The sequence below is a fragment of the Phyllobates terribilis genome, unplaced genomic scaffold, assembly GCF_046119375.1.
Source record: "Phyllobates terribilis strain yellow unplaced genomic scaffold, ASM4611937v1 Scaffold_2__4_contigs__length_985480577, whole genome shotgun sequence".
In the NCBI taxonomy this organism is placed as follows: domain Eukaryota; kingdom Metazoa; phylum Chordata; class Amphibia; order Anura; family Dendrobatidae; genus Phyllobates; species Phyllobates terribilis.
In genome coordinates, this window is record NW_027362762.1 from 468,051,550 (window position 1) to 468,071,318 (window position 19,769).

Here is a 19,769-nt window from a genome sequence, read left to right on the forward strand (position 1 = left end):
AGTGGATTCTTGGAGATTGTTTTGCCCAGTAGGACTACTATATTATTTTTTACGTAACGAGAGCTAAGCAGCACAGTGTTACCATCAATGGCAGCGAATAAGGAGGGAAGAAGAAAAATTCAGATTGCGTCTCCACTAGACCATAACACTATGTGAAATGAAGCAGTGACAGGGAACAGAGGGTGATAGATTATACACAGGTAACTAGCACAGATACTCTCTGAACTCCAAGTGGATCAATTCATTTACAGGTTCCCATGGAAGAATCTTCTGGGAGATTTGAGAATAAACATACTTCAATCATGGGCTGTTCTGATAGATTGTTCTGTTTCTCACTAAAAAATGCAGTAAATCTTCCAGCTCCTATAAAAAGAGCAACTGACAGGAAATATTAAGCATTTCTGCAGCCAGACTGGCGTAATACTTTAGTACACGGTGGCTGACTACTGTGACAAAGGACGTTTATGGTGAACGAGTCAAAACTAATAGGACGCAGTGTGCACATTGCACAGGAAAGTCAGCATTTTACATATAGATGTAGTAAGAACATGATTACTACAAAATAATTTGTTGCACCCATTTCTCTTACGGGTAGTTGTATGGTTTGGGCAATATTATATCAAATTACAGGTTGTCCCCTGAGAGCCTGTAAAGGTTGATCTTGATGCTAAGGTTGATCATGACCATCTGTGAGAAAGGTAATGCTGTACAAGAAAAGCATGGCTTAGCAAGCAATGTATGCACCATAATCAATAAATATTTTTTGTGTTGGCTGATTAATTAGGATTTATACTTTTTGGGTGAAAATAAATGGCTAAAAGTGAACCTGACAGCTGTTTCATGCTGCCTGAACCACGGGCTGTAATATCGGGCAGCTATGTTTTACTCTAAAACAGTAAATCTGGATAAGGAACTGAAGGGACGAGGGTCATGGAGAAGCTGCCAGTGACAGGCTTCGTGGACTAGTTATCTGAGCAGCATGGACTCCGGTCGCATTATAAATGTGTGATTTTTTTTCATCATTTTAGAGTATAATATACTTGTCAGAAATGATGGAGCTATACACTAATTCATACTACCTGTAGTTTGGTGGCATTCCGGGGTTAAATTGAAGACCCCACTTTGGATAACTTTGTATCTGTTTGTATACATGTTTTTTTGCATGGCAGATAATTTCCCACTACACCAATTCTTAATTTAAATTCTAAAATGGCCTTACCAGCTAGACTAAGGTTATAAATGGTCTCACAATTGTTTATTGTGCATTTTTGTGAAAAAAAAAAATTAAATGGGTCTTAGCCTATCTGATCAAAACAGGCTTCCAGAGTCAGATTTTGCATGGTGGAATCTAAAGAGCTTCTTCGAATTCAACCTTAACAGTAACCTCCTATACAGAGATCTGAACTTTGGCGCATGGGCTTCCAGGTTGTTTTTGTAGAGTAGAAGCTGAATGAGATTAAAGTAGAGTGGGCACTCAATGGTACATTCAGAAGAGTCGTAGGGTATGAGTAGCAAAAATAGACAGTTAGAATACAGCACCAGGTCAATAGAATCCAATACATGGGACTGGACACAAAGAAAAACCTAAAAGAGTACTTTAGGGGAAGAGAATAAAGGAAAGGAAAAGAAAGAAAGAGAAAAAGAAAGAAAGAAAAAAAGAAAGAAAGAAAATGTGATTATGAATGCATTCCTAAATACCATTAATTAGAAAATCCCAGCCACCTGAACAGTTCTAATACTCTAGGATAGGTTTCTTACACTGTAACAAAATGGCTGTCATATCAATGTACTACAGTGATTGCCTCCCTAGACAACTGAGTGAGATTTCTCAATTAAAGGTATTATGGAGTTAATTTAGAATCAAATTTTCTCTTTTTTTAATGTATTCCTAGAGAACCCCTTTAAATAGGGTCCCAGAGCTATTCATTGGTCACTGAGCTTGCCCATCAGTTGTTTTTCTGACTGGTCCCCCTGATTAGCATTACTTTTGGATGCTTAGATTGGTTAGGAATACTGTCGCCACCATGAGTGGTCGGCCAAGCACACTGCACATGCGCTGCCCAGCATCTCCGCCAGTGCCACCAAGGAGAACTAAAGTGGCAGCGACCAGCAGTAGGTTGGTTACCGCTAGATAAGTTATTGTTATGTAGATGATGCTACAATGTTTCGTTTCGCCCATTGCCATGTTTCATTGACCACAGCAGGCTGAGGACTCGCTTTGATCTGTCATATGAGGAATCACATACACAGCATCACTGTAGACTGAAATATTAGGCTGCTTGTTAGATCAGCAGCACATTTACAGGAATATTGCTCGTTTTCAGTTTCAGAAAACCCCATCAAAACACAGAACCATTGGAGCAGATTTACTAATTCAATGACTCAGAAATCCTTAATTTAGTGTTATGTCTTTTTGAAGAGTAAAAATGGGGCCAGGTAATAGCATCTTTTATATGTGCCTCCGAATTCAATGCACTGCTGATTATGTTGTATCATCTTGAGGTTGAACATGTTACACTTTTTTAAAACTAATCTTCAAAAGCAGCTTGCATTTCGCCATGAAGTGGTTAAATAATTGAAATTAATCCTTCCATTCCCCAGGAAGGGCGTCAGAGTCTTTGCTTGGCACGGAATAAATTTCCTAACAAATTATTCCATTTCCTTCGCCGTCCGTCACACACAGTTTATGCCTCGTGAAAAGTAATAAGAGAGCCTGATCTGAAATTCAATTGTTCAATTTCTTTGTGTGCGCGATCAACGGAGGAATTCCTTTGCCATTCCTGAATTCCTAAGAGCGATATCTTCCATCAGAAGATTGAGGGCAATATTCGGAAATGATAATATAATCAGTCCATCAAGCATTTCTTCTAAAGACATTTATAGGCTTTAACATCTAAAAAATCAGATATCGCCAGATTCAAAGAGAAACACTTTAAACTAGTAATACAGCGGTGGCGTTCTATCACAGGCAGAAGTGACACTTCGTTATGAGCAAACGCATTGTGCTGCAGGACCCTCTGGCAATGAGCGGCTATAGAAAGACCCTCCATTTTCTATTATTAGCTGATAAATCTTGACAATTTTACACATTTGAACAAGCACAACCTTCTTTGGGCATTAAACAAAGCTTCATCTGCTCAGAAATGAAGCATAGTACAATAGAGGCTGATAGAATATTAACTTCATAAACCAGTATAACACACCAGTTGTAAATTATGCAGAGATTCTCTGTACCTCCTAAATGTTCTCTTACTTGTATCTCAGATACAGAATTAGGAATTTAACACCAATCACATCTTGGAAATAAGAAGCATTTGGCACGCAGACCTCGGATGTGTCATTGGAACGTTTGGGTTGATGTCACTGATAAAACTGATGAATACTTTCGACAATAATCCTCACTCCTGGTTGCTGTTGATACATGTGTTTTGCTTTGTACATAACCTGTAAATCCTATAATTTATGCTGCCAGAGTCACAGCAACTTAATCCAGAAACAGAGCAAAACATATCAGCTGGTGAGCTAAGATCATTTTTAATGCTTGCAAAACAATTTTAGAAATCCCTGAACATTGACAGTGATTAAAAGGTTCAAAAGTCTCTGCGCAGCTATATCAGCTCTAAAAAAATGGAAAAAGTCAAAGTGCGTCCTAGAAATTTGACAAACTAAAGTTCCACTTTTGAGTAACATTGGCTACACTGTCATGTTTTCCTGTGTTATGCTGTTGTAAATTATTATTATTTATTGTTTTGCTGTTGTGTCAATTGTTATGTTATTATTTAATTATTGTTTACTATGTTTTCTGTTGTCTATTATTATTATGATTGTTATTTTATTATTGTTTACTGTTTTTCTGTTGTCTGTTACGATTATTATTTTATTATCATTTTTATTTACTATGTTTTGCTTTTGTAAATTATTATGTTATTGTTATTTCATTATTATTATTATTTACTATGTTTTGCTATTGTCAATTGTTATGTTGTTGTTATTATATTATATCCTATGTTTAGCTGTTATTATTATTTTTATTATATTTTATTTCCTACGTTTTGCTGTTGTCAATTACTATTATTATTATTGCTATTACTGTTGTTATTATTAGATTTCTTTATTATTTCCTATGCTTTGCTGTTGTCAATTATGTTTTAGTTTCATTTCTGTAGCAAAATGGCCTCTTTCTTACTGGACATTGTCATCAAGCAGGTTAGCTGCTGAACACGGATCTTATTATACAGTTTTAATTTTATTTTTATTAGAATTTGCGTAAATATTTACACTTGATTTCAGAAAAAATACTTTAATAAATGACAAATATCTATACATGCATGTGTCAGGAGTAGGAATTTAAGGAGTATTAAGAGGTTTCTAAACTTGTAAGTATGTCCCACAGACTTTAAAAAAAGAGTTGTATCTGTCATTGCCAGCACTTTGGGGTACACTTAACTTTTTGCCTTGCTGTTATTAACATTTTCTAGTGATATCAATAGAAAAAAACAGTAATTCCGTTGTTGTTTTTTATGTTTAAAATTTTTTCCTATTCTTGTGCCAGACAAATAAATTGTTAACTGTATTCTGAGGGTCAGTACAATTATGCCGTTACAAAATTTTTACAGTTTTATTTATATTTTATTACGTTTGTGCAATAAAAACACAGTTTGAAAAAAAAATTGTTTTTGTGTCGCCAAATGTAATACAATTTTCCATCAATAGAGTGCTATGCGGGATTATTTTTAGCATGACAAGATGTAGTTTTCAGTAGTACAATTTTCTCATAAATACTGCACAACTTTTTGATTTATTTTATTTATTTTATTACACTTTTTTTGAGAAAAGAAATGGCAATTTTAGAATTTCTTTTTGTTACATATAACCTTTTATTCTATAGGTCAAGATGATGATAATACTCAATTCATATAGTTTTTATGTTTTACTACTCACAAAAAATGTAGCTTTAAATAATTTTTTGGGGTGCCATATCCCGAAACCTTTAGCACATATATATTTTTCTGTAGACATGTGACAGCTTACTACTTGCGGAACAAGCTGTTGCCATATTTGGGTGCATAAGACTTTTATTCACTTTTTTTTTTGTGAGACAATGATGGCATTATTAGTATACAACACTACTTTTGGGATCTGATTGGCTGTAGTGCATGACCGACCTGGAGGTCTTTACCATAACTCCAGTTAGTATAGCAACCCATCAGCACCCTTTGATCACTAATCAATAGGCTGCCAGAGGGAGCAATCTCCCCCTGTCAAATGCCTCATGTACTGCTGTCACTATTCACAATGGAATATGAGGGGTGAAACTACTGGGATCAGTGAGAGCATTGATCCTAGCAGTTACAGCTGGACCCTGGCTGTGTATATCAGTCATGCTGCTGCAGCTGATTGTGCGGGTATAGAAGCAGTACCGAGTGATCAGTATATGTGTATATCCATCGTAGAACACAAAGTGACATGTGATCCTGATGAATATGTATGTTATATAGCGCCAACCGATTACCTATGGCATATTACTTGGATATGCTATCACCTTATATGTGAACAGTGAAAGAGCCATCCCTTTAATCTTTTTTTTCCCTGCATGACACATTATGCTTATGCTTGGTCAACGACATGCAGGGACAAAATACATGACCCCCAGAGCAAAATCTGTGGTAACACTCCATTGGCTTGTGATAAATTATTACCTAGTGATGTTTTATTCAGCTCTGCAACCACTATTCAAAAATATAGTCTATTTAACATGTTAAAACTAGTGAAAGCTCCTCCTCTGTAAGGAAAACTCCTCAATCCACCCCAATATCTCCGGTCTAGATTAAATAAAAAATATATATATATATACTGTATGTATTTATATATAACCACAAAGGCTTCCCCAAAATGCCTTGATGCTATCATATCATATGATATAGTGCAGCCAAATTTGAAGGAATATCGTAGCCTGTATAAAAACCAAGGCAGGGAATGCAACAACAATTTTAGGGTGATTTAACATAGCGAAAGGATCAGAGCTCACAACTTATCAATCAAGATAGGAAAAGGATGCAAAAACATTGGACAAATACTACAGACAGTAATATTTTGAATGCAGGTGCACCAATACACCGTAGCCAATATACAAACATATGCATATACTGTGCGTTAACGACAATCCAAATTTAGGTCACCTTGTCATGGTTATATGGCTTTTACACTTTTCGATCAAAAAAGTTTAACTAGATACCTTGAATTTTTTACATGTGTAGCAATAGCAGAGTTCATGTATTCATTACTGTCAGTGTGCTGATGCACAGTGCATGTATATATGATGTACAACTGCAACACTGAAGAAGATGAGAGTCTGGAAATGACACGACTTATAGGGGGGCAGATAGATAGCAGAAGTGCCAGCAGCACTGCCAGACTCAGTGTGATTGATCAGTGATATTGTGTAACTGGTAATTGTACTATAGCATTTGAATAATAATTAGAAATATCTAAAATCAGTGTCATTCAGAAATGGTCTGCTTGCTAGTTACCAGTGACTGTATTGAGTTTTTTCATTTTTTGTGCAATCCTTTTTGTGAAGTGGGGAATAATTGTTGTTTTTTTTTGAAATACAAAAGAAAACACCCCAAAATCCAGAAATTTAAACTGCAATTGTCTACCTCACAAAGTGTGTGTGTCGCAAGTAATTCTTTTTGCACATCTTTTTTACTAGTCAAATTTTACCTTCATGCAATCCACGCAAATTCAGCTCTCTATTGCAGGTGCTAGCTTTTTGGATGTGTATCTACCTGGTATTTCTTATTATATCATTTTTGGAAAAAAGGATTGAAGTTTCTCAAAAATATAGAATAATAAAAAATGAAAAAATGTAGATATTTAACTGCATGCCTGTTTTTGCATACCTGCTTTACTAGTCAAACACATCACACCTATACTGCAGCCTGCTGCCACATTTTGCTTTCTATATGTGCAGCTATCTACAAAGCATTCTTTGTAATGTCTTTTTGACAAGGGTTCAATAACTGGTGTTGAAAAAATTGACAAAAGTTAAATTATAATGTTGTAAGAAGTTAAATTATAATGTTCTAAGAACGTGGGAGCCTCTAACAGAAGCAACATCTCCACCATCACTAAAACCAGCTGTCTGGACAGTAGTATTACCAAATGTAAGTCAGAATTGGCCTCTTTTGCCTACAGAAAATGTATTAGTTGAAAGGGAACGGAAGGCATTATGAAAAATATGGCACATCACTCGTCTCAGTCACAGCAGGAGGATGTTACCTCTGACAGCGACACAGTCACTTTGAATCACTGTTCTACACAAAACAAGGGTGGCCTGCCAGATCATAAATTACTAAGAAGGATAATTTTTGGACAGTTTTTTAAGTTTGTCAATACAATGTGTAATTAAATGGGCTGCTGATTACTACCGATTTGCTATCCTTGTCAATGGTGATGTCATTTTGATATAACTAAGGCAGATTTTGTGTTAAAGAGCTTGAAGGGGTTCGATACAGTCCTAGTATACCTCAAAGTGATACACATCTTTTCATGAAAGTATAGGTATTGCAATATTGCTATTTGTGGCAAATCGATTGGCTGTAAACCAAATTTGTTGAAAAAGTTTGGAGGATCTGGCTAAATTGCCCCTCTCAAAAAACCCAAAGTAAGCATTTTATGATCATTCTATACCTTTTACAATAAGATAATGCCTACTGATTTCCACCAAGTAGCACCAATGTGCTTCAAGTTTTTTACAAAAGATACAATTTTAACTCTGACTCTGTACAATACATTGTAAGAAACAAAGGCAGTGAATTACCCAAACTAGCAATACTCTTCTGGTGGGGAACAGCCACTGTCTATTGAAGTCTCATCTGCAACTGACATTTATTGTGAACTCTCTTATTCACCTGAAGGTGAGCAATGGCATACTAACTGACATCCACTTTGCTATATTTGAGCATACTCTGCTCGAAGTGCTGTCTTTTGTTTTTTTTTCTGTCTGAAACTACAAAAGATACTGTAGTACTTGATTGAACTTAGAAGAAGAGATGGAAGACAGATCTATTAGGAAGGGCAAAGGGCTTTGTATGTGAGAGATAGAAGCAGCCCTTTAATGAGAACCATTAAACCTAAAAGGACTAAAGCTGGCCAAATAGGTTATGTATCTTCATATAGTACCTTATATGACTGATCCTTAATATTTTTTTATATAACAACAAATTATATGTTACAATTTTTTGCTCTAATTCCTAAAAGAAAAGTTGCTTCTGACAAAGATATATAGTAAGAGAATAAATATATTACTTAAAATAGACATTTTATTCTAGTTTTATACAGAAGTAGTGCTGCTCAGCCTCAATCATGTGGATGTAGTTAACATGCAATAGCAGACACAATCCATGGTCAAATGTGATGCTGTTTTTTTTATTCTATTTGGGAAATGGAAATGGCTAACTGCAATAATAATTAGGATCAAGGCTTACGATTCTGATGAGTTTATGATTAAGTTAGGAACACATTAACCAGAGAAATTTGACATTAACTTTCAGATTCAGTTTTTTTTAAACCATATTATACCATTTCCCAAAAGAATATATATCTATATAAACAAATAGACCCTCAGAAGCACAAGGAGTTGGTCCCAGGGTCGCTTCTGCCGTAAGGCAAGATATGTATCTCATCTCAGTTGGCAGTCTGAGCTTTGACCTAGAAGTGGAACTAGGCAAGTGGGAGGGAGGTTTAGTGTGAAAGGGCATGGGAGGACAGTATGGGGGTGACAGAATAAAAGTGGGGAGAGAAATGTCAGAGAGAGCGGGTGACATTGTGGGGGAATAGAAAGAAGTGTGGGCAGCTTATGAAGGACAGTATGGAGAGGGGGCAGCATGTGGGAGACAGTATGGAGAGAAGCAGTGTGTGATGGACAGCATTGAGATAGGGGGGCATGTGGAGAATAGTAGGGGAAGGGGCAGTGTATGGGGGACAGTATGGCGAGGGGCAGTGTGTAGGAAACAGTATGGAGAGAGGAAGCATGTGGGCAACAGTAAGGAGAGAGACAATATGTGGGGGACAGCATAGAGAGGGACAGTGTGTGGGGGACATTATGAAGAGTGGCACTCTGTGGGGGCCAATTTGAGGAGGGAGAAGCTTGTGTAGGGCAGTATAGATAGAGGCAGCTTGTGGGCGCCAGTATGGATAAGGGGCATGTATGATGAAGGACAGCTTGTGGAGGACTGCATGGACAGCAAACAACTTGTGGGAGACAGTATGGAGAGGGGCAGTTTGTGATGGACAGCATAGAGAGAAGGGATAGTATGGAGAGGGACAGTGTGTGGGGGACAATATGAAGAGTGGTAGTGTGTAGGGAACAGTATGACAGGGGCAGTTTGTGGGCAACAGTATGGAGAGAGACAGTATGTGAGAGACAGTATGGAGAGGGGTAGTGTGTGGGGGTCATTATGAAGAGGGGAAGTGTTTTGGGGACAGAATGGGGAAGGAGCAGTTTGTGTAGGGCAGTATGAAGAGAAGCAGATTGTCTGGGACATTATGGAGATGGGGCAGCATGTGAGGGACAGTATGGAGAAAGGGAAATACGGTGGACAGTACATGGAGAGGCAACGTCCAGGGAACAATATGGAGAGGGGTCAGTGTGTGAAGGACTGTATGGAAAGGGCAGAGTAGTAGGATACTGAAAATGGAGGCAGTTTGGAGATAGGTAGAGTTGAATTTGAGCTGCCATTGGTTTTAATGGATTATATCACTTCACTGCGAGTCCAAGTAGCATGGAATCCTGCGATCAGCTAACTTAAACTGGACCTTTCACTGCATTTTTTACATTTAAATTGAATACAACATTCCTCCAATTGGTGCTGCTCCACTGATTCTGGAACAGCTTTTCTTTTTTTCTGTTTTTCTTCTGTTTCCATCCTTTCCAAAGCTATGCCACCCCCTGGTAATAATGTTGCAAATTCTGCCATTTCTCAACTTAGTGGGTGTATAACACAACAATTCTCTGTGAGCGTTTGTTTTTTCTCTTCTGATGCTGGATAAATCAGTACACAGCCGCTCCCACAGTGAAGTTCTGTGGTATTCACGCCGTTGGATATTTATATTTTCAGGGGGGCATAACTTTGGAATGGAGGGGCAGAGAAAAAAAGAAAAACTGTTCCAGAATCAGTTTGGTGAAACCTATTGGAGGAGGTACTTTTTAATTAAAAAATCCAGTGAAAAGTTTCTTTAATTAAGTGTGACTAAATGACAGAGGATGGAGCATGACTTATACCATCTAAGGGCTCATTCGGGTATCTGTGTAAATTGACCCAAGGTGAGACCACCACAATACATAGACTGGCCACAGCTCTCCTGACCTGAAGGTGACAGCCTCATAGAAATACGTGAACCTGTCAGGTCAGAAGAACCATGGTCAGTTCGTGCATTAGTAGACTGTGCTCGGACCGATTTGCATGGACGTCTACATGAGCATTAAGGAAGCATAAAGCACTATCTACATCTACCTCATTTTGTATGCAAAAAATAGCCACCACATTGAAGTGCAGAGATGGCCACTCAAGTGTCACTTAGGGGTTCTTGCTATGATGTGCTTGCCAACTATAGTAGTTATACATATTTATAAACTAATATGTATTTGATATTTTATTTTGTAAACTCTACTGTTTGAATAGAAGACCAATTTATTGGCTTGTGCAGATTTACGAGGCATAAATCCTTCCCAACGGCTGCAAGGTCCACTTGAGTATACACAGTAGCTTCAGTTTTTTTGGTAAATACACTGAATATATTTTACAATTTAGAAGAAAGCTCCAAAAAGGAACAAGAATTTCTTTTTTCTTCTAGTAATAGCATAAAATCTGCTTGGTGTGCTGTCAGAGCATTGATTGGCATGCATGTTTTCAGTCTTCTGGGTCAACAATGCCTTTTTCTACTTTCTATTTGTAAAACTGCAAAAGTAAATAACTGCGACAACCAATAACAATAAAACATCTCTGACAATTTAGCCGCAGCTCGGCAGGCCTGGGTAAAGGACATTCTGCATGCACTGGAAAGTACTGACAACTTGACACATTACTTAACATGGTGTTTGACAGGAACCTACTGTTAAAAAGGTTAGAACCGTTAAAGGTCAATGTGGTTGCAGTACGGGCCGGTCTTCCAGCTAGGATGGCTTTCACAAAGCTAAAGCACCTGCAGCACTTTCTAATAAGATCGCTATGAAAGGTATCTGCCACATCTGCCACATCTGCCACACCACCCACATTCATGGGAACAGCAATAGGATCAGGGTATGACGTAGAAATAATGGAATAGTTTCATGTTCTAATATTCACCATTTGAATGAATCATATTTTTTATTTCACATGAACAAGTAACTCATTATTCTATTCAGGAAGAAATGAACATTTTTAACTTTCTAACGCAAGTGTCATCTACCGAGATAGGCAAACAGTATGACAGCCGATAGACAGCGCAATAAAGAAGTCTTAATACAAAGGACGGAGCAGTTCTTCTTTTTACATTTTTAGTGAGACGCATCCAGTACTTTCCTTATTTGCTTCTCTTTTCCATATGCAGGTATTTTTAATTGATGGTTTATTAATACATGTGTATTATCTACTTACCCGATGGTGCAGCCAGCATCTGCTTCAATGACCCACACACAATTGAGGTTGTGATCATAGGGTGCAGGATACCCAGGAGACAACACTCTGCCCACTTTATCTCCATGGATAAGACCTCCGCACTCAGCTGTAATGGAAAAAATAAAGATGGGAAATTTTGTACTGAAAAGTTATAAAATGTAATAATTTACTTTCCATATCAATTCCCTACCATGTGCAAGATCTTTGCTTTCAGTCACACTATAGGAACTTGGACAAGTGTCCTTATCGTGTGATATGTGATGACCACACAGACACTAGGCTTTTTACAGTAGCAGGAGGTCATCTATGGTCAATACAGTACACAGTGCAATCTGCTGAAAAATCTGCATACAGATGCATACAGATTCTGCTCAACACCGACACCGACACTGACACTGATTTGTATTTTTTGCCAGTGTTAGTAGATGGTCACGTGACCACATGTATGAGATTAGCATACTTGTGGTCACATACTAAATTGAGAGAAGCCGGATGAGTCTAATTGACAAGTGACCGGAAGTATGCAAATTTCATACATGCGGTCACGTGACCACAGACTAGCATGGGGAATCATGACAATGTGCTCATTACACACTGCCACGATTCATCAGTTTGCATTCTCATAGAGTGACTGCAGACTTTTGTCCTCAGCCTGGACAACTCCTTTAACAAAAATGTAAAATCTCTTTTCTTAATTGTTTAGTATTTTGGTCACTGTCATAAATACGATTAGTTCTTTGTAAAAACACAGGAAAAACATGGTATTCATTTATAAAGAAATATTCTCAAGGAGAAGATCAATAATACATTTATTGAAAGGTGCGCTATATTTGTGATCATGCTTGACGAATATGTCGCAGAGACTTTGCTAACATAGGTTGCACCATTAGAACAGTGTCGGCATTTATCTGTATTGAATATATTTTGCACAGGAAGTGACTTACAAGCCTTGTCCTATTATTTCTGATAAGTTTTATAATAAGGGTTGGGGGTTTGATAAATACACTATACAGACAAAAGTATTCGGACACCTACAAATTACACCTGCAGGAGCTTTTATATCTCTATAGGCATTCATATGGAGCTGGTTTCCCATTTCCAGCTAAAACTGTTTTCACTCTTCTGGGAAGTCTTTCTACAACATTTTGGAGAGTGTTTGTGGGAATTTTGACGACTCATCCAGAAGAGGATTTGTGAGGTCAGACACAGATATTGGACAAGAGGGTTTAGCTCGGAATCTCTATTCTTCATCCCAAAGGTGTTTAATGGGCTGAGATCAGGGCTCTGTGCGCCCACTCATATTCTTCCACACCAAACTCCCCCAACCATGCTTTTATGGACCTTTTGTGCTTTGAGCACTTGGGCACAGTCATGCGTGTCTCACACAACCTCATAAGGTGAGTGGTTCTACCTTTAATTATCCACCTTTTAATACGGGTAAGACCCTATTGCGCTCATGCATTTTTTTACAGATAAACTTTACAGTTGGCATAATGCAGTTAGGCAGGAAATGTTCTCCTAGCATTCACCAAACCAAGACTCATCCATCAGTCAAACAGAGAAGATTGATCCATCACTCCATAGAACATGTTTCTACTACTCCAGAGTACAGTGGCGGTGTGCTTTACACCACTCGATCTGGTGATTGTCATTGTGCTTGGTAATGTAAGGCTTGAATGCAGCTGCTCAGTCACAGCTCACTGTTTTTGGACTGATATTAATACCAGAGGTAGGTTTGAATTCCGCAGTTATTGTATCAGTAGAGCGTTAGCAATATTTATGTAGTATGATCCTCAGCACTTGGCGACCCGTCACTTTGTAGCTGAGTTGCTGTGATTCCTAAATGCTTCCACTTTTCATTAATATCACTCACAGTTGATGGAGGAATATTTAGGTGGGAATACATTTTATGAACTGACTTGTTATAACAGTGGCTCCTATTACAGGACCACATTCAAAGTCAGTGGGCTCTTCAGAATGCCGTTCTCTCAAAAATGTCTGTGAAGGCGGACTGCACAGCTAGGAGTTAGATTTTAGATCTCTGTGGAAATTGAACTGAATGAAAAATCATTGATTTAGAGGTGTGTTCAAGTATTTTTGTCCGTTTAGTGCATTTATTTATTTCACTCGCTTATATAGCACCATTAATTTTACAGCGCTTTACAGACATTATCGGCACTGTCCCCAATGGGGCTCACAATCTAGATTCCCTATCAGTATGTCTTTGTAGTGTGGGAGGAAACCAGAGAACCTGGAGAAAACTCACAAACACGGGGAGAACATACAAACTCCTTGCAGATGTTGTCCTTGGTGGGATTTGAACCCAGGACCTCAGTGCTGCAAGGCTGCAATGATAACCACTGAGCCACCGCATATGACACTAAATCTGGGCTCCACCTTTTACCATGTAATCGTTCTAGAAAACTGGCACAAGTTCTGATAAATTTACGGCAGTGTGTATATGACCAATTCGTCTCTGTATTTGCACTTTAACTGTACTAAAAGGATGTCAAAATGTCAGAATTTCTTTTCATAAAGAAATAAAATGTCATACCTATACACAAGGGAAGAGGCTGATCCCAGACTCTCCGCTCTCCAGTCAAGCACATCAAGGAGCGGCTGCCACGTAAGCTGTAGCCGGGATCACAGCTGAAAGAGACAGAGCTTCCCGCAAAATGCCCCTCGTCTTTGTCCTTGTATCCATACAACGGTGTCCCTGGGTCCTCACATTTAATCAACTCAAAACCTGCGGAGTCAAGACAAGGACATTAAGGAAAGACATGATAATGCTGCAGGATTGACCAGTCAGCCTGCGGAGCTGTCACTTTGTCAGCTGGTGGATAATTACAATTAGTGCCAGGTTTAGAGGCATTAAGAAGTGTTAGAGAAGCAAGACAGTGGTGTCACTATGTCTTCAGAGACGGCCATGAGGGACAGTAGCAGATTGCATACTGGTATATTTCATACTAAGTGATTTATAATCACAGATAAACCATGTGATGGGAGCACAGACAGAAATAATACATTGGACAGCTGCATAATAACTCATGGTCACTTGCTGTCGTAGCACTGGAGAAATAGGCCCTCAGCCTTTCCTTTGACAAGCAATTAGCTACTGGATTATAATGTATGTGCTCATTTAGTGATGAACTTATAAAGAGCAATATCCCTTTGGTGGAGTGTGTCTCTAAAGGAATGGCTAATGGGAGAATATGGCGGCAACCTTATTGTAGGTCACCCCGAGAGCTAGGCCCCAACTTCATCTAATTATTATCTGCTAGGAAGTTTGCAGCCCAAGTAATTGAGAGTTTGGTTTGAAGTGTGTAGTACATGAATATTTTATCTGGAACATTTGAGACTTTCTTGCGTCTTCAATAGATAAATTTTAAGGTTAATAATGTATATTTAAGCATAAAATTGTTTATTCCCTAATAGGGGCCTACTGTGATTTCATAGCTTGCTCCTATACACTTTAACATTAAATAACGTATTTACATAATGTTCAAACTTGCGGCAAACTTAAATGGAAGCGCCGAAGACTTTAATGCAATTCAGTTGCAAAGCAATTGTTTGAACCCGGGACTGAACTTATGGAAATTATTTAATTAATCTTTTAGATGGTCGTTCGTACATTTTTTATTTTATTTCTGCATTGAATTATTTTGGAATATGTATTATTTGCCTGCATTGTGTGTAAAAATCTTTATTAGAAATATGACGAAGGAAATGTGACAGGAGCTGTGTGATCTGACACATTTTGATCCCATAATGAGGTTGCTTATTAGTAACCGGCACAAAGGACAACGTGTCTGCTTCTACCAATATTTTCATGAAAAGATGGTTGGTAATGAGACAAACCTCAAATGGTTGCTTCGTCTCTTATATGGACATTTACAATTAGCTACAGCATCTGGGAGAACATCTATTAACTAAAAGGCCTGCCAGTCTCTTGATGTGATTAGAAGAAACGGTGATCTGCAGAAGTACAACTCCCAGCAAAAATTACGGAATCGCAACACATTGTTTTCCCGGCTTTTCTATCAATTGATGGCATTTGTTTTCCATATCAAAAAGATAAAAACAGTTTAAAAATATTAAATCAAGTAGTGATGATAAAATGTGTAATAGTCTAGTCGAAGTCTAAAAATGATAATTAGTCGGCAGTCAAAAGGGAGTACGTACTATCTATAACTAGCAGCTGGACTTGGCAAAATGAAGGAAAACATAGGTCAACATAAGAGTTGTTAATTGAACGGATTTTAAAACTCCTTCAAGATAGAAGTCCGACATGGAAAATGGTAAAAGATGTTTTAATAAAACAGGAATGTACAATCTGAGTTTCACAAATTAGCAATAAGTTGTGTATTTTTGTTTCTCGAGACCACCATGGCAGGAATGAACACCACAAGCCACAACAAGCCAGCACTTACTCAAAGCAATAGGCCTTGAAATTAGCAAATATGTCACAAAACAGATGAAAAAACAAATGGACAGAAAAAGGAGTCAGTGTTTGTGACTGAAATTAAACCAATATACAGTATAGGAAAAAACCCCAAAAAATGCTAATACTAACACCTAAACAAAGAAAATCATGAAATGTGAATGACTGAATGAAAGTGATATTTAGTGACCAATCACAAATCTGCATCGGAAAAAAAGATAATGCTTGAAATTCTGGTGCCATTCTTAGGCAAAACTAATCTGTCAACCACTTTTGAAAATTACAGAACAGACTTCATCTAGAATAATGTTTGTTATTAGTAAAGTCCATGCCTCAATGATCATAATAGTACTTAATGCAAATATTTTTTGTCGATGATTCCAATTTTTTTTTCCAACAGTGATTGATTTAACAATTGTTTCTTCTACTTCATCTAGAGAAACATATGCCAATAATTAAAATTAATTAGTAGAGTCAAAAAGTGAGCCCGTAACCACTATTGTGAGCAAAATATTTGAATCTTTTCAAATTGATGTTCCATGTATCTCATCCCATGTATTCTATCCTGTCAAAGTAATGTGATCAGGTTCATACATAAAAATAGGAATATGGGCACTGAAGGAAAACATGAGTGAAAGGGTTAACAAATGGCTGAATGATGGGAAATAGAAGGTGGTTATTAATGCTACATGCTCTGACTGGGTAACAGTTACCAGTTTGTACCACAGGGGTCAGCATTGGACCCTTTCATTTTTAATACTTAACGTATTATTGACCTTGAAGACAACTTCCAGAGTAGAATTTTACACAATTAGACAAAACTTTGTAAGGTAGTCAACAAAGAGGATAATACAATATTACATTGAGATTTAGGGATGCTGGACTCTTGGGAGGAGACAGGGCAAGTAAAGCGTAATATAGACAAATGTAAACTTGTTCTCAGGATATGCAATTTAAAATATTAGATAAAACTGGGACTGTAAAAGAATTTGGGACACTGGTAAACAATAAGTTCAACTTTAGCGACCAATGCCAGGCAGCTGCAGCCTAGGCAAATATAATCTTGAAATGCTACAAAGGAGGCATAGATGCTCATGACAAGAACATAGTTTTACCTCTATACATGTTGCTAGTCAGGACACACTTAGAATACCGTGTACAATATTGGCATCAGTGTATATGAAGGATATAGCAGAACTTGAGTGGGTGCAGAAAACCAAGGTTGTTAAGAGAATTTGTAAGTTGCAGGACTAAGATAATAATATACCTTAGATTTATTCAGTTTGGAAAAATATGACATAGGGGAGTCTAATTAAAATGCTGAATATATGACTGGACAATGCAGATCATCCTCTATGTCTAAAGTGATCTTCTGCCTATGGAGGAAGAAAGTTTCACCATTATTAAGAAAGGGTTTCTTTACTGAAAGAGCAATGAGACTCTGAAACTCACTGTTGTTGTGATTGTCAATTTATTGACCAAGTTGAAGAAGCAAATTTCTTGAAAAATATCTGGAGTAGAAAAGGAAATTTTCGAATAATCTGGGCAATTGACATTTGCCACATTATATTGCCCTACTGCAGATCAACAGACTGGTAATATTAATTGGAGTTTATGAACTTGTTATTCAACCTTACTAACCTCCTCTGTGATGCATTATCATTTGCAAAAACACTTAAGCTGGTTGTCTGCTTTAGGAAACCAATTTTCAGATACATTATTAGGGAAATATGAATAAACAGAACCTCTTACTCTGCAGGCAAAGAACAGCTGCACATTACAGTCTGCCTGTTGATTTAGATGAGAACTTTATAAAGCTTAATTTCACTTGTGGTGGCGCTACAGGGAAACGGCAAAATTGCTAAAGGATTTCCCAACAATACACAGAAGATCGACAGAGGTCCCAGTGATGAAACATGGTAAGATCAGCTTGTCATGGGGTGAACTCTTCAAACAAAAAAGTGATTAAAAGGGTCATCCACAATTGGACAATACCTCCTTAATTCCGCTATTAAGATGGAGTTTTCCAATATTGGGCCACCCCTTTACTGATACTTAAATGGTTATTCCCAGAATTGCAAGTTATCCACGATTAGAGTTGAGCAGATCAATTCACAGGACGCTGGTCCATCAGCCAGGTCTGTAGTCTTTGGCCATTGAATAGGAGGTTCTTACCTTCCGGGATCCCCAACATGCCTTTTGATCAGACAGGCTGGTGAGATATCATCTGTGCATCGTGCTCCATTGATGATGATGCACCAGCCTGGCTAATCAAATGCTGCTTCAGGAATCCTGAAAGATAAGAGATTTGAATCCCTCCCGTCCATTGGCCAGAGACTACTGATCTGCTCAAGGGAATGGAGTCTTGAAAATCTATCCACTCATCTCTATCCACTATCTATAGGATAGGAGATAACCTACTAATTGCTGGGGAACTAACTGTCTAGGCCATCAGCAATTCCAAGATTGGTGCTTCAGAATCATGAAGAAAGTTGAATACAGGACTTAGACATTTTTAGCAGTAATCTCAAAGACAAAGAAGCAGCGATTGGACCACCAACAGTAGGTCAGATCACCAGTGACCAGTAAGTTATACGCTATCCTATAAGTAGGGGATAACTTGCAATTCTGAGAATAACCCTTTCAGCAAATGCTAGAAATACAATTACAGGTATGATTATTGCTAATGTTGATAGACATGGATGTAATAAGTACATCATTCTGGTGTCAGCAACCAGACATGAACTGAAAATAAAGATTATTAAGGACAAAAAGATATATGAGGGAGGGGCAATTATTCCTTATTTTGTCACAATATAGACAACATCTCCAGTTGCAGCTAGTTATTGCAGTTTTACTAGTCATCACATATGATTCCCATTTATAGCGTATATTATTAGTACATATGCATATGCCGTTCTAACAGCCAGAGCCATATGTACTAGATACCATTGACCACTTTTAAATGGATTTGAAGTCCCATATTTGTATGGAAATAGGTAAAGAATTAGTAAGGCCTCTAACAAGGTCGCTTTATCATTGGGCTGTGATGCTCCACACAGGGAGGTGTGTTTTGCAGCAGCGGAGAACATTGTAGACATTTCCTTGTGTCACTTCATTACATTTCTTAAGGTTGCAGTAATTAAGTTTCGAAGTCCAAGCAGTGGTGTAGTTATTAAGTCTTTGAAACTTTATTATGTTAGCTACTTCGAGAGAGAAATGAGGTTGCTATAGTGTTGCTTAAATTTAACTCCTTAACAGTCTGCGTCATCCGTGGAAAATTAAAATTCCTGTGCTCAACCTTATGAAGTACAGATATTTTTAGGTTTATTATTATTATATTTATGTTTCAAGCAGAATAAGCCTTTATTAAATGATTTTCCTCCTAATTAGACTTACTGGAATAAAACAGCTCAAATCCTTTACTGGTATTTTCTGCATCAGTGACAAACTCCAACCACAAAGCACTAGAAGTGCTGTTCAGACTCCGTCCAAGCATCTCAGAAAGGCTAAACTTTCCGAGAAGTCGAGCAGAATTATTGTGTCCATCGTAGACCTAGATAATGGAAACAAACCACAAGATGAATGAGCAAAGCATAGTATCTTACTGATTGATAGTCATCATACCCAATTTCTATGAGTGATGGCATGGTGACATTTAGGTTTAA

The 19,769-nt window shown here is 37.7% G+C and overlaps 1 protein-coding gene across 2 annotated transcripts in view; it reads right to left on the minus strand.

The window, feature by feature from the left end:
- The window catches only part of CSMD2 (CUB and Sushi multiple domains 2), a 1,528,443-nt gene that overhangs the window by 296,884 nt on the left and 1,211,790 nt on the right, over positions 1-19,769 (minus strand). For both annotated transcript variants that reach the window (XM_073665735.1, XM_073665736.1), the window contains 3 exons: positions 19,501-19,657; positions 14,215-14,406; positions 11,640-11,766 (listed from right to left, as the gene is read on the minus strand). In XM_073665735.1, the coding sequence (XP_073521836.1) occupies positions 11,640-11,766; positions 14,215-14,406; positions 19,501-19,657 (476 nt within the window). The remainder of the gene's footprint in view (positions 1-11,639; positions 11,767-14,214; positions 14,407-19,500; positions 19,658-19,769) is intronic.